The following is a 15,773-nucleotide window of genomic DNA, read 5'->3' on the forward strand; positions in this document are numbered from 1 at the left end:
GGATAAAAAGACAAAATTATCTCAACATGGTTCTATTGTGTGGTTCCTTTATATGCTGGCTTCATGTGTCACACAGCATCTGGGGCTGCATTCAGGTAGGCCATTGTGCAGACACATAAAACAAAGAAATAATGATTTTCAGCCTTCAGATTCTCCATTTTTGATGTGTGGCACCCAGTGAAAGCAGTCAGTCAAAGGTCAAAGAGCAAAGTGTCAGAATTTCACAACGAGCTGATCAAAGCCTCTCAACACAAACGCCCAATCTGCCTCATCTGAATGGAAAATACAATGAGCGTACAGGGACAGTCAGTCAGCAACAGAGCTGCCCAGTAACAGACGTGAGCATGGAGTGGTGAGAAGAGGAGTGGAGAGGAGGGGAGAACATGGCCGAGGACAAAGAGTTGCTTGTCCGAGGTCTATCTGCCACTGGCCTGCAGGGAGGGGCCCGGTGCCACTTGCTGGAGGGGTCTCTATGATAGATTTCCCACTACTTGACTCCGTCACACTGTCTGCCACTTGGACAATAACTGAGGTCACAGCAGAGTAGTGAAGCGTTGACATCATGGCCTGCACAGAGAGGGGCCACTTTCCCTCATCATGAGCATTTACTTCAGGCCTGCCTGCTCCACATCATGACGAATACATAGTAAGAAAAGCTGGTGGGCTGAAAATAAATAAAACACTTCTCACAGTTGTCTTTACTCAGGCCTGTTTATTCGTGACCATTAATCACGACTATAAGGTCTGAAGGTCTCTGCTGCAATGTGGCCCGTGTTGCTGCAGGGTTGTCAAACACAGAAGGACAGAGATAAATGTAATCGTGGTGAAGAGGAAGCACATGACAGCATTTGAAATATTGTTCGTTTACATCTTTAGAATGAATCTGTTGAAAAGCAAACAATAACACCTTGGAAATAACAGTGGTGAGATTTAAACAAGCAAATATAAAGACCTCCAGAGACTTCCATCTCCTTCTTACTTGTCTTGTAATAGAAAATAATCTTAGTGAAATCATTCAAGGCTTAATGAATTTGATTAAAAACTAGTTTACCATGATAAAATCATGTGCAACCACGGGAATAAAGTCACTATTAAACATGACCGTATGGCCAGCAACACACAAAACACTCTAAGTCTTACAATGAGATCATAGAATAGAAAAACTACTGTGCTGAATGAGGCAGACTGACACGTTAGAAGAATATAACACTCTGCAGTCTGCTTTACTCACGCAAACCTGTCATCCCTGTCTGAACCTGCGCTCCCTCCTCCTAAAAGAAGCAGCGTTGCGTGTGTAGGTTGTAGCCTGTGTACCGGGGTGGGCTGGAGGGGCACTCACATCGTTCCACCTCCCTCTCGCTCTCAGTCAGGACGCTCCAAACTTGAGGAGCGCACCGCGGAAACTTCTCCTAAGAGTTTTCAACGCCTATACGTCAAGACCTGCAGGCGAGTCGAAAGGAGACAGGAAAAGTTTCTGAAACAGCCAAACTGAGAAGTTGAGAGCGTAAGGAACAGAGAAAAGGGCGGAATGGTCCTCCAGCCGAGCGGCACATGTGAGCCCAGAGGCCACCGGTAACGTTTATTTATTTCAGCGGAGAAAGGGGGAAAGGGCGGCGAGAAGCGCGCACATAGATAAGGGTCTTCAGAGAGCTGACTGTCACTAGTGCCCTGTCACCTCGACACGATGGTCTGTAGGCCAGGACTCAGCTGGGTCTTCTTGAGCTCTCTCCTGCATACAGTGGCACCATGGGGCGCAGACCGGCCGGACAGACCGAGACAGTGCGACGCACCAAAGTCGGTGAGTTGTCCTGTGACAGTTGATCACTTTATCATCATGACAGACTCATATTAAAACCCGTCTATCACCTACGTAAGGTGTAACTCTGTCTAACAAGTTATTCAGCCTGCGGAGCAGGACACAATGAGCACGGAGACACTTGTATCCGACGGTTCTCTCTCTTGTGGAAGAATTTCTAGTGCCTTCAATTTGTTATTTTGATTTCTTTAAACTTTTCAATATCTTTTATTATGGACTAGTACACTGAGGTGCAAATGAAGAAAAGGATGAATGCAGATGTTACAATTGCAACATGAATGTGGGTTGCCAAACTAAAGTCCGCCAAGGGCTGGAATGTATTTATTATAATAACAATAATAATAATAATTTCTATATTATTATTAATATCCCTCCATCCATTTAAGTGAATCATTGCCGTGTCGATTCTTTTCTAACATGAAGGTGCAGGCATTTCTAAAGTGCCTAAGAAAAACTGCTCCGGGCCTCACGAGTGAAAGATGCTGCCAAGAGAAATTGTTACCGTTCGCCAACTTTATGGCTGTTTATGTGACAAACGCAAGTGGGGAACACCCACGCGTGACTTGGCTTCATTTGGAAAAGTTTCACAGACCTTTTCAGATGTAAGAGTGTTTCAGCGCAACACGCGGGCTTTAACAAAGCTTATCAGGCATATTGGTAAAGTTATGGATGTGGCCTGGAGCTGGACAGTGAAGCGCACGCAGCGCGGAGCAGCAGGTCATGGTCCAGCTCCATTACAATGCGTCTGTGTCTGTGCGCCCCTCTGCCTCCCACTGCGGATGCACATGAAAGATGTCAAGTTCATTAAAATGACGAATGTAGACATCACACCCAACCACTACAAAATAAAATCTATGACTTTAATAAATAATATAATTTCAAATAACACTTTTTTAGTGAAGCGTTATCGTTAAGGAGTTCAGGACCTTGTTTCTTCAGTGCATCATATCACAATGCAATAATCGATAATGGCTCAGTTGTCAGATCACTGAGGGCTTCACGCTCCTTGCTCCGTGTACACTGGTCTCTGTTTTCTGTTAGGAGTAATTCCCGCTATAAAAAGGAGTCTTCGTCGGGGCTCTCCGGAAAAGTCCGCACAGTTTTAGCAGACGGGCTCTCGGCTCAGTCCTACAAACACACTTTTCCACCGAAAGGTCTTCATTTAAAAAATGAAAAAATGCTTCACACAAAAAAAGCTCTTTCCCGTCTTTCCCACAATATGATGGAGAACGCACTGATGCGTCTATTGCCGTCCAAACCAATGTAAAAACTGAATTAGAAACTGAGAATCAAAGTCTGTTTAAACATTTCAGTGTGGTAGACCTATCTAACAAGGGCTCTGAAAGTCAAACATACCACTTTCGTTTTTTTTTTAGCTAGAAGATGACTGCGCCAGAAATGACTTTATGTTCATTGCAGACAATTAAGATGATAAGAGGACGTCCCACAAACTTTGGCAGATATTTCAAAAGTTTCATATGACAAAAGCAGCCTTGGCAGGGTGCAATATAATTGGAACACTGCTAAAGAAAATCTTGATTAAACTCTAGAAGCAAACATTTTCTAAGAATAACTTTATTTTACAGTAATGGGTTTCATCCCTCGCTTGTATGATTACACTGTGTCTCAGAAGCCAGGAGGTTTGATATTGTTTATAAAAGCTAATTCCTTTTTTCATATTTGAATAAAGTCAACATCAAAGTCACAGCACATGCAGAGCACATTTGCAGATCACTTAACAAGAAACATATTTTAAATGCAGCACGGCCTTAAGTGCATTTAGAATGGCTGTGATTATTTCATTTCCTTCGTGATATTGTTTTATAAAAAGATAACCACAGTCGACAAACACTTCCTGTAATGTAAACCATAGGGGACAAACAGCGCTGTACTTACGGCTGTCAGCACCACATCTCCTTGCCTGGTGTAAAAAAAAATTCACAAACAAAAGTAACACAGTGGGGTCAGAGCAGAGAGCAGGTTTCTTTCAGCTTTTGGCTTTTATGAGCTCCAGTGCAGTATGTTTGCACTGCAGCTTTCGAAATGCTTCCCAGGCCAAAAGGGGCTTGGCAACAGAGGTATGCACCTCAACAATACACAGGGGTCTGTTTACAGCCCAGAAGGCCCCTCTATAAACTCCCTCCTTGCACCACAGCAGCAAGCCCTCACAGCAACTGCTTCCCTTGTCGTCATCTCAAAATTGTATTTCAATCTTTAAGCTGTTGACCTGAACCTATGAGCTAAGGAACCACAACAGCTTTAGTTTCAAGTCGAGTTGTTCTAACACTCTGGTGTTTTTGTTTGCTTTTGCTCTCAAAGTCTTTAACACAACCTTCTTTGCCCTCCTTCTTCCTCTGTGTCTTCCACAGCAAAGTGACATGAACTCATTCCTGTGGAGAATAAACCGTGCACCTCCTCATCCTCCTTCTTACCTATTTGGTACCATCCATGTGCCCTACACACGAGTCTGGGACTTCATCCCCATCAGCTCCAAGCAGGCTTTCCACAACAGCCACAATGTTTTCTTTGAGTTGGACCTGACCGACCCTCTCACCATCTCCAAGCTGACCAGCTGCCAGCTCCTTCCCCACGGGGAGAACCTGCAGACGCTGCTGCCTCGAGACTTGTACCGCCGCCTCAAACGCCACCTGGACTATGTCAAACACATGATGCCTTACTGGATGACCGCTGACCAGCGTGGTCGCGGCTTGTATGCCGACTACCTGTTCAACGCCATTGCGGGGAACTGGGAGAGGAAGAGGCCTGTGTGGGTGATGCTGATGGTCAACTCACTGACAGAGTGGGATGTCCGGTCCAGGGGGACACCGGTGCTGGATCTGTTCTTAGCTCAAGAGGCAGAGAGGATGGGAAAGACAACAGGGGCAGTGGAGCAGGTGGAGGAGCAATGTCACCCCCTGAATGGACTCAACTTCTCCCAGGTAAGAGGAGGAATGAACACTTGTTTGTTTTCTCCTTTTGGCATTTGATTCCAAGTGTGTACACAGCTGGAATAAGTAAGGAAATTGCAAAGACCAGCCAGGCCTGGGGGAGCATGAGTAGATCCTTTTAGATTGTTCATCTTGGATCATTCTGCTTGTAATAAAGTAGCTCTGAAGACAAACAAGTTGGGCTACAAAACGTGACTGTAAGTAAAAGAAACAGCAAGAAAATGTAGAAGACAAGCTAAAACCTATTAAAATATGTGCGTGACAGCAGTTTTCTGGTTATGGATGTCCCTTCATCTTATTAAACAAATAGTCAGCAGCTGAATCTGCAGAGAGGGTGTCAGGCAGAACAGATTAGAGAAGGTGAGAAGTGTGGAGAGCTCTGCCTTTCTTTAATGCAGACTGTCTGGCTCTCTGTGGTGTTACTGGGCTCACACTGCAATCGGAGCCTGAAAGATGAACGCAATAACCTAATTATTTCTTGTGTGTTGATAAAGAAATGACAGGAACATGTGTCTATTTAAAGAATTAGTCATCTGGAGGTGGCCTAAGTTGGAAGCTGGAGGCAATTTTTCAAACTGCGGGAGGTCCCAGAAAAATCTGTGATGAGCCTTGACACCAAGAGGAGGATGCTCTGTTCTAATACAATATCTCTGATCTACATTAAGGAGCAAAAACATCTCAGTGTGAGTGTGTGTGTAGTCATAACTAAGCACATGTGCTGTGCAGGCATGGCACACCACACACGAAGGCATGTATAGAAAGTATGCAAAACTCCATATGAGCACAGTGCTGGTGCAGTGCAATCGAATCTGTGAAGGCCTAAGCCTCCATGTGACAGGTCAGGTCGCAGGGCTGTAGAGCTAATTTGAGAGGCAGTGGGCTGCCAGCATCTCCTCTTTCACCAGCACCTCCTAACTACGTTGTCAACGTCGCACCGCATGCCTTGCACATGCCAGAGAGCTTTGCTGCACCTAGAAATAAGCTTGGCAAGACACACTTCTCAATAATACAAAGGACAAGCACTAATGAAATATCTGTCCTATAGATGAGCGTGTTCATAATATCGTAAGCGTTCAGCATTTTTCATCAGTCTCAACTGATATAGTAGGTTGAAAGCAGTATATGGTGCCATTTTTTAACCAGTCTTTTCCAACATATCTGGATAACTTCTGTGTGACTTCAACCTTCATAATCTATTGGTCTTCCGTGAAAAGCACAGGCATACAAATAAGATTTTACAAGACAGGTGCTCAAATTGGTCATGGTCATGGATAACTTGAATTTCATCCCACCAGAGCACAAGCATCATTAGACTTGTGAACTTCCAACCTCCTCCTTCCAGCTATGTATGAGAACGTTTCCGAGTTGAACTGAAACTTGACATGGAAACCATTATTTTCAATTATAATAATTTGTGATTTAATCTGGGCACCAGGGTTGATTGGATCCCTTTACGCTTGACTGTAACAGTGATGAGGTCAGAGAAGGATGGATGGACGAAGAGTCAAAGATGAAATGTGTGGGTGGGAATCAGAAGAAAGGGAAGTGACACACTCAAGACAGAAAGAAGAGATAGAAGCTGACTGGGGAATATAAGAAAAGTGAAATCAGGCTGAAAAGACATGGAGACTGATGTGCATCATCTCACTGCTAACACTAATCTGAAACAGAAGCAATTCTTAAAACTCTGCTGGCCTACATATTATTTGTTCCCAGTAAAAGTCGGTGCTCACAGGTTCCTGTGCATCATGATCTGGCACACTGTGGATTTGTCACTGATAACTGGTCCCAGTGGTTACGCCACTGCACTGGCACTAGTGGGGGAACGATGGTTGTTCATCTCCACAGGTTAACTGTAGTAACAGGGGATCTGTGACCTCAAAGGGAGTTTTTTTTTTTTTTTTTGACAAAAAGAGAAATACCAGATGAATCATCCTCTCTGGGATAGGAGCGGAAGGAGCGGATGTTTGTGTGTGGTGAGCGTCTGTCTGTAGCGGTGGTAGCATAGGAGGGATGGAGAGACGTGAAGCGTGCCAGAGCACTCTTTAGACCAATGTGGTTTAACGAGAACTTTCTGCCTCGGATCTCTCTGTAGTCTCTTTAGATCACAGGGAGGTGTGGATGTCTCTGTGAGAGGGAGCATAGAGGCTGTGGAAACAAAGGCGGTCATGATGCATGGTTCTTCTCCAGTTCTGTGGAGGCCAATCTAAGCTGACAGCTGAGGAGGCCGACTAGTACCAAAGACTTTCTAAATGCTTTGAGCACTGAGGGGAAACAGCTGGAGAAAGCTAAGAGTTCAATCTGCACATCAGCAGCACTGTGTGCTTCCTTTCCCCTTAAAGGCCAATTAATAAATTACTACATTAATTACTTACTACATCAGTACAGATCAAAACTCCTAAGACGCACAGCACTTTAGCTGAAATCAACAAAATCTTGTGTGACAGTATCAGAAGTCTCAGCATCACAATGGCACAGCATACTGGTGATGCTTATAACCAAACCATAATGGCTTAGTTCCACTTAGATACTGTATATTATTGGAGTTAAGATGTGGAACAAAAACAGACTTAGTGCAAAGCTACTGTTGGGAACTTTGAGTGTGGCTCCAGCCTGTGGGCCTCTCTCACTCCCACCAAATAAACATCTATATTTATTTTCCCTGGGTCGCATTGCAGCCCACGTCAGAGAAAAATGACATCATACTGTTGGCGCCTGTGTCATGCGCAGGGGTCGACAGTCACGGTGGGAGGTGGCAGTGGAGTCGTGGAGCAGCAGAGCGGTAAGGAGGCTAGCCGTCTGCTAGGGTCAGTCTGGGCACCACTGAGCAGGCAGGTTTCACTCAATCTGACAAAGTACTGGGCTTAACTGATTTTCCATCAGCTATTTTGTGCTGTGACTCTGTGTGTGTGTGTGTGTGTGTGTGTGTGTGAGAGACAGAACTGGCTACCTGTTGGTAGACCACAGTGTTGCGACCTTTCGGGCTGGAGGTTTAAAGGGATGGGAGGGTGGTGGGTGACAGAATCCAGTTTCCTCCCAGCAGAAGGGAGTCCTTCTCTCAGCAAGAAGCAGTCCAGTTTAAAGCTTCACTGGCAGTCTGATGTGACTATTTCAATCAGTGCAGATCTTGTGCCATCCTTCTGATCCTGAAGCTGTCAGTCTGAGGCTTCTGCTGTGCTGATGCTGCAGCCTCCCACATGCTGTGGTGACTGTGGGATGCTTACAGGCCTGGAGATGTGAGCTGAAGTGCCATAACGATATATTTCTTCATGGTAAAATAATGACAATGTGATGAGAGTCAGGATTTTTCTAACATATGGATGAAAACATCTAATGAAAAGTTCATGGTGCTAGGATAGCAACACTGACTTTACAAACAACAGGAACATTTTGTCAGTCTGGGCCAGACACATTCCCTTTAATATGTTAAGACTCACATAGCTTGTGTTTCCCATAAGCCAGTATTACTTTATATTATATCCAATTTGATTTGTATTTGTGTTTGCTTTTCCAATTCAGATTGGATCTCATAAAGTATATGGTTCGAGGATATAAATCAGTGATTTGAAAATGAGCAGTAAAACTGTTAAAGTAAAATATAGTGCATATCCAGGAGGAATGTCTTTCTCTTCAGAGATCCAGAGGTTTCTGGCTGTGCATGGCAGTTACTTGATGAGCATTTATGGTAAGCAGTGAATATGATAGTGTGATCCCATGGTAGTGAACGTCTCCAAAGGCTAGACAAGGGTTGCTAAGAGTAACAGCAGAAATGAAATAAAAATAAGATTCTCATGCGTCGTATCAAATCATGCAGAGTACTTTGCTTTGTGTTTCTTGGACTATGTTCACCTAAACAGGACATCGTTAAAGGGAGGAATTAAGTAACATCCAACCATACCCATATCCAAATATTTACATTCCGTGACGGGTGTGTAACTTGTGGTTTGAAGGGACGTGTTGGCCACAGAGACCTACTGATGGAAAAAGAGATTCTGTGTCTGCACTCTGCTCTTCTTTTCTCTGACCTCCTCATTACTTCTAGATCTCTGTTCCCTTCTTCTTGCTCCCTATCTTTCTCTCTGACATGTCCCGAGGCTCTGCTTGTCTCATTGCTAACCCATTGCTCATCTGCACACATGCACATCAACACACACACACACATGCACGCACACGCAACGAGTGGAAAAAGAGGTGAAAGAGGAGGAGGAGGAGGGGGAGATTACCTTTAAAGTGTGCTGGCGACGTGTATCCCCTCCTCAAGCGTCACATACGAGGGTGTTTCACATCTAAGCTATAATTATCTGCACAAATACGTGGAAAACTGCAAAGCAACACGTATCGGGCCGATCATCTGGTCCTGTCGGCAGGCAGACGGCAGTCCCACTGTTGCACTAATGACTTAATAGGCCCCTTAATGACCAAATAGCCTGCTGCCATCTAGAAGCACTTAGACAATTATGTGCTGGCCAGAACACTGCAGCCTGACGGTGAGACTGAGGGAGGCAGAGAGCCTGGATGAGGATGCTGAAAAAAAGAGGGCTACTGTGCACTTGACAACTGAATAAACTGCGTTTTTTTAAAATTTGATTTTCTTTAGAAAAAATGAACAAGAGAAAAAGAAAAAAAACAAAACAATGGTAAAGCTATGATTGAGTTTGATAGTAGAATAGTGAAAAGCAATGCAGCTACTGGAAACGTTCCACTTAAAGTAACTGCCACAATTGTAGCATTTACTTTACTGGAAAAACTCAAGTCAGCTCCAGTCACTCCACTTAGTATTTCTCCAAGTTGAAAGTGCCAAGCTCACAAACCGAAATGATCTGTCTATCTAGGACTGCTTTTTTTATTCTATAGAACCTTTACATTTTATTGACAACTGGAAACATTTAACTTCTATACTCCTCTTTGAGCTCACTGCATTGTCTTCACTTCACAGAGGCCACGTCCCTCCTCACTCTGAGTACCTGAGAGACCTGCAGTAATGACTCTACCACATTGTCACTGAGCTGATGTTGTGTGTGGCAAGTCAGAGTGCATGTCCACATTCTAGAGTTTGATGTGCCAAATCCTTCCCCTCCTTCCTTCGCCCACATGCTCTTCTCTGGTGGAGAAACTGTGCGTTCCTTTCTGCTTAAATTGTAACAGTCTTATGTCACATTGTGGCTCCATCTCCACTCTGCTTCTTCTGCAGATGAGTGTGCAGATTTGCACACTCTACACTCTCTGTTTCTGTAGAATTGCAGCAAATCGAATGGTGGCTGAGTGGGTTAATCTCAAAAACACGCATGCGCGCACGCACGCACGCACGCACGCACACACACACACAGTATACCTAAGATCTATATTATGTGCTTGCTCTTCATAACAATGGAAACTGCAGTGATTTACATGGAGCTGGAGGTCGTTAGAAAGGGCAGGTAGTTTGAAGGAAGGCTAAGGTTAATCTCAGGTTGTCCGGGCCAGAGGCTGATTGATCACAGACAGGAATGTGACTGACTGATTTCCTCACAGATCCACTTGGCCTCTCTGGAATGTTGGTGTCTTTTAGGACGTAGCCTGCTAGAACCAAATATCACCGTATGTACCTGTGATGTGTGTGCCATTAAAATGTGCACATTTCTCTAGTTACTATCAATTATAATTTTATCTAAATTTATCCAAAAGGGGATTAAATGCAGCACAATTTTTTTTAATAGAAATTTTGCTAATTCCACCAAGTCCTCCAAATAAATGACAATACACATCATACTGTATTTAACTGCCTTCTGCAAAGACACATCTAAACATTTTCCGATCGGACTCCCACATTGGCAGGATGACGTCCTTCGTGATTGTCTTTCAAAATCACCATCACAAATCACTACTTGGAAACTCAAGGCTTTTTTTCTATGGGACTGCTGTAGTTAAAGTTTGGTTAGTTTAGGCACAAACTCAACATTGTTGATTAGGTAGGGAATGATCGTTGTCATTGCCTGTATGTTTTGGAAAGTGGACACGAGACTCCACTGTCTCCAACTCATCCAACCACCCCGACTATGACAAATTCTGCTGTACAGCCTGAATAATTCTTAGGGTAGAGTTATGTTTAAAAAGAACCAGTATGTACAATGTGCTGTCTAACTTAATGGGAAATCAAAAGCCTATAAAACAGTTTTTTGTCTTTTAAATGGTGCATAGGTTCAGGAAGCCTCTATTTTTGTTCACATGAAAGGTGACAGAAATAGTTGTGTCAGGACCCACAATTTACCCACCAAAACATAAAAAAGTGTGAAGGTTGGATTGTTCCTTTCAGAAAGGTGTGGGGTCTGACAAGCAGATTGGATGAAACACATCGGCAGCTTTAATCTCCTTCCAAACATGTGCTACCTCAGCGGTTTATGTGTGTGTGTGTGTGATCCCGAGTTGCTTAACCTCAGGAGTGCAGTAGCAAGATCTGTACCCATAAACAGACACAGACAGTTGGTGCTAAATGAGACAAAGTAGTGGAATACAGTATGCAGTGATTTCTATCCACACTCTGCTTCTTTAGAATCACAATGGAACCAAGTCCAAACTCACAACAACCATATATAACATGTAACATTAATGTGGACAAAATTATGACACTGCATCACCCGACAAGTGAACATGGATTATTGTATATCGATATTACCTAGTGTTGGCGAACATGGAAAAAAGCTTTGTCAGTACAACACGGTATGTAACTTTCCCTGTCGGATGCTTGCTGGGCAGAGATGAACAGTCCAGTCTTCGCGTGACATCAGCCACATATATTACCACAGCTCTTACACACCCCTGGCCAACAGTCATAACTGTGTGCCCATGGAGAACAACTGCATATACATGTGTGTGTGTGTGTTTGGGTGTTTTGGGAGCTTGGCTTATGTGGATTAGGTAGCATTAGCGGAGCCCTCTCACTGACCTCAGTTTTAATGTGACCCATGCATCTTCTCTGCTCCCTCTGCTCTGTCCCCATTACACACAACCCAACCTTCCTATACCCTCTTTTCAAAAAAACCATACAAGCTTACCTTTATTTTTACTTTACCAGCAATTACAAGCACAACTCTGCAAGTTAAATCAAATTTTTTGTTCTTGGTTTCAGATTTATTTATTCAGTTACGTAAAATGTACATCATTTTTTTGGGAAACAAATTTGTGCATATTCATGTTTGGCTCTGTCCTGGAAATTAACACTATGATTTCAAAGTGGTGAAGAAACTGTTTGCCTTTGAGTGGTATTATTTGTCACTGTGAAGACAGGTTCGTTTCAGCTGGGCACTTGATGATGAGAGAGCTGAGAAGCGGATTATTGTGACAACAATATACAGAGAATTTCTTTTTTAATGATCGTCTGCAAACAGTCCAGCAAAATCCAGCAAACGGTAAACTCGCTAATTTCAACCGAGGCTTAGGTGCAAAGCAGGTCAGCCAGAGTCACACATTGTTTCTGCATCTCTATTGATATTCCTGCTTTGTCTTGTAAATCCACGAGACTTAAATGCAAAATATAGACATGAGTGAACTCCAGTTGGAGCTTTTTTGCTGCCAAAAACTGAGTGTGCATGACCTGTTCCCCAACTCCCATGCTGATGCGAAAACTGCCAGTTGGAGCCCTTAAAACAAGGCTCCACTCGTAAACTTTATGAGGAAGCACATAAATCCTATCATTCGTCTCATCTCCCCCCATGTAATCGGGTACAGTGACGCCCCTTACACTCCTCTCTATCAAGTGCCTCTTAGTTGAAGCAGGAAAAAGAGGCAGACAGTCAAACCAGCTGTGAGGTGTAGTGTTCAGCATCATGGATAAATGGGTAGGCAGGAGGTAAAGCATGCAATCAGACAGACATTTGGGCAGCCAGGAAAGCAAAACAAGACAGCAGCAGAGACAGGGAGCCAAGACACTGGCTCCAGTACCAATAACTAGACTCAGTTTTCTGCTACCAATGCAAACTGTTTTGCAGGGATTGATAACTTCAGCACAAACACAGAATTTCACAGGTCAAACTGAGCTGAATCATCAGTTTGATAAGTGTTACCATCTGTACAAGCCTTCTTCCTCCCATTACAGACCTATTCTCAGTCACCCTCCTCTACACATTATACACCCTCTAGATCCACCCTTGTGATGCATAGCAGAAAGATTTATTTCCTGGTTGCACAATATAGTGATGCATTCACTTGGTTTAAAACAGTAAAGTGTTGGGCCCAAGTGTTGAGGGTTAAAAACCAATAACCAAACCAGCAGCTGAACACCTGGATTGGCAAACAGGCTTCATGTTACTGGAGCCTGGAGATCAAAATTCTTCAGACCCCAGTCAATAAATTTGTTTTACCCCAGTGTGCCCTCAGTAGCTCAGGGGATTTAAGGCATTTGTGCATTCAGGCCTCTGTTTCACCTTTCAAATTAGAGTTCCCAGAACTAGTTCTGAGCCAAATTGACTGAGGGAGCCTCGTCCTTGCCCTCTGGATGACCCCATCCCTTTGGCTAAAGCCCCAGTAAGCCCAACACTCCCTGCAAGGCTGTTGAACATGACCTTTTCAATTCTTTGTAACTTCGGGCCTGAGTCAATTACTCTTTGCAAATATGATTTTAATAAGATAAGCGGCTTAGTGACTACATGGATGAATGACGATTATTTCTAGTCATTTTTGCACCATATGATCAGTTTACTGTATCAGGACATTGACAAAAGCTGCACTCAACTCTTTGTTTTCTATAGTCCTATGTCAAAATGACATAAAAGGGAAGAAATAATGATAAAATTGGCTGCACTGCTGTTGACGCGAACTGGTCAATCCTTAACACGACAGAAAAGACCAAAAAAAACAAAGACAGGACAATGAGAAGAGAGAAAAATGGAGGAACAGAAACCAGCAGGGAGCACGAAGAAGAAGCAGAAAATCCTCCACACCACTTAGGCAAAATGGGAAACAGAGGAGAGGAAAATAAAAGTGTTCAATTTGGTGGTACTGGAGAGAGCAAAATCAACAATAACACAGGAAACCTTTCACTTTTACCACTTGACAGTTCCCCTCTGTGCCAAAATAAAAAGATAACAATAAAAAAAAATGAAGGATGCTGCTGTGAAGTTTCTTTTCCCAAGTTTTTTCTCTGCTGCTGATTCACATCATGGTCAATTTCAGCTGTCAGGCACTTCAGCAGTGCAGTTTTTCCAACAAAGTTCTTCCACCTTTCCCAAGGCATAGAGTCTCTTGGCATCCACTGGTACAGTTTGAATATAATATTCCACATATGGCAGAGTTTATGGAATGTAAATGAAATGAGAAATCAAATTTACTTAGAGGGCTGTAGCGGGCCGTGGTTTCAGAGGGTGCTGTTGTGTGGAGACAGCCTAAATGATGGGCAGCTGTAATTACAGCCACAAAGTGAATGCGAGCTGGAGATGGAGGGCATGGGATACGTAAGAGGACCAGGAGGAGAGAGAGACGTTTCATGGGGGATAAAAAACGAGGGCTGAGAAAGAGGAGTTCTCTGTGGGTGGCTCTTGCCTCATTTTTCTTCTTCGTTTTCTCTTGTGGGTGTGCATCATGTGACGATGTGTAATTGGCCTGTGGTCGCAGCAGAGTTGTGCAAACAGATTAGCATGGAAACATGTCAGCCTGAGGGGCTGCAGAGGTGAATGTGTGTGTTGTGTGAATTACAGATGTGGGATTGTGTGGGAAATGGTTTGATGGAGTAGAACTTATATTAATGGTGAACAGGTGGGGCAGCTGACTTTGTCACAGACAAATTTTCGTCGTGCAGACAGGCAGCGAAAATCTACAGCTGATATTTTTTTGAACACTCGCACATTTGACAAACCGATACACACATTTTAATGTTTCATTGTGATTTGATGAGTTCTTCTATAAAGCCTGGCTAAAGCTGCGAGACCAGCCTGGATTTCTACAGCTTCATTGATAATAACTAACACACACCACACACCAAATTAGCTTTTTTGTTTTTGATGCCACCCACTGTTGATGTTTGTATTTGCACATCCTCAGATTCCCAGTTTAAAAAATGAGAGGAAACTGAGACAAAAAGAAATAATATTGAAAAAATACTTTCTGCACCCAAATGAACTGATCAAAATGTGTAATGGACAACGACCTATATTAATCATGAAATATATCAAAACATTTTGCAGCATGCTTTGTATTTTTCTCACTGCTTAAGGTTTTGCAAAAGTATCTTAACTTTTCTTTTGCAATGGTTTAATGGCATCAGAGTGAAAAATCAGTGTCACCATCTGTTTATCTCAACAAACCAGCTTTTACAAATCAAACCAAGGGATGGAAAAACAAACTCGAAGTTTTAGATTTTCGTCAAAGCTGCGGTACATTTGGAAAGAAGGTGAGAGGCCGATGCCACTTTTGTATCTGTGCACTACAAATGAATCTACAGCCAGCAGCTAATAAGCAGAAAGAGACACCCACCGCTTAATTGTGAAAATGTAAAGATCACTTTTGTCCCAGAGCACAGAACTTTTCTCATCTAATGTCGACCCTGGGAACAGTGGCACAAATGCTGCATAAGTGAGCATTCCTGGAGCTGAGCTGAGGAGACAGACAATCAGAGAGTGTCAGGAAGAATAAGAGCAAGAAGAAATCTCATGAACATACTGTACGCGCCCTTTCAGATACGCGAGTTTAACTTGGCTGAAGAAACTCTGTATGTAAGCAGACGCAGTTATTGGTTTCTGATGGCTCTGTCAGCTCTTTGCCAGACCACCTGCCTTTGGGTAGTAATAACATCACAGAATATACCACCCAATGTGGATGGCAACCAGATTTTGTCCTGAAATACTCCAACCCCTGTATTGCCAGGTCATTCCACTGTATCCATTAAAAAGGGTCTTTCATTTCCAGCACATGTCAATTTAGGGCAAATGTATGTTTTTGTTACCTTCTAGCATGCAATAAAAATATTTGAATTAAAGTTTAAAAGTGTTTTTGTTGTTTTTCTGTAACCACTGGTACCAGAATTATTAAATGATCCATCC

The 15,773-nt window shown here is 43.2% G+C and overlaps 1 protein-coding gene across 1 annotated transcript in view; it reads left to right on the top strand.

Moving 5' to 3' along the window:
* The first annotated feature begins 1,311 nt into the window (after positions 1–1,311).
* trabd2b (TraB domain containing 2B) overlaps positions 1,312–15,773 on the top strand; it is a 56,375-nt gene continuing 41,913 nt past the window's right edge. Inside the window, exons 1-2 of the mRNA XM_026305573.2 lie at positions 1,312–1,798; positions 4,186–4,755. Coding sequence (XP_026161358.1) covers positions 1,685–1,798; positions 4,186–4,755 — 684 coding nt within the window. The 5' untranslated portion in view covers positions 1,312–1,684. The remainder of the gene's footprint in view (positions 1,799–4,185; positions 4,756–15,773) is intronic.

The sequence above is a fragment of the Mastacembelus armatus genome, chromosome 4, assembly GCF_900324485.2.
Source record: "Mastacembelus armatus chromosome 4, fMasArm1.2, whole genome shotgun sequence".
NCBI classification, from domain to species: Eukaryota; Metazoa; Chordata; class Actinopteri; order Synbranchiformes; family Mastacembelidae; genus Mastacembelus; species Mastacembelus armatus.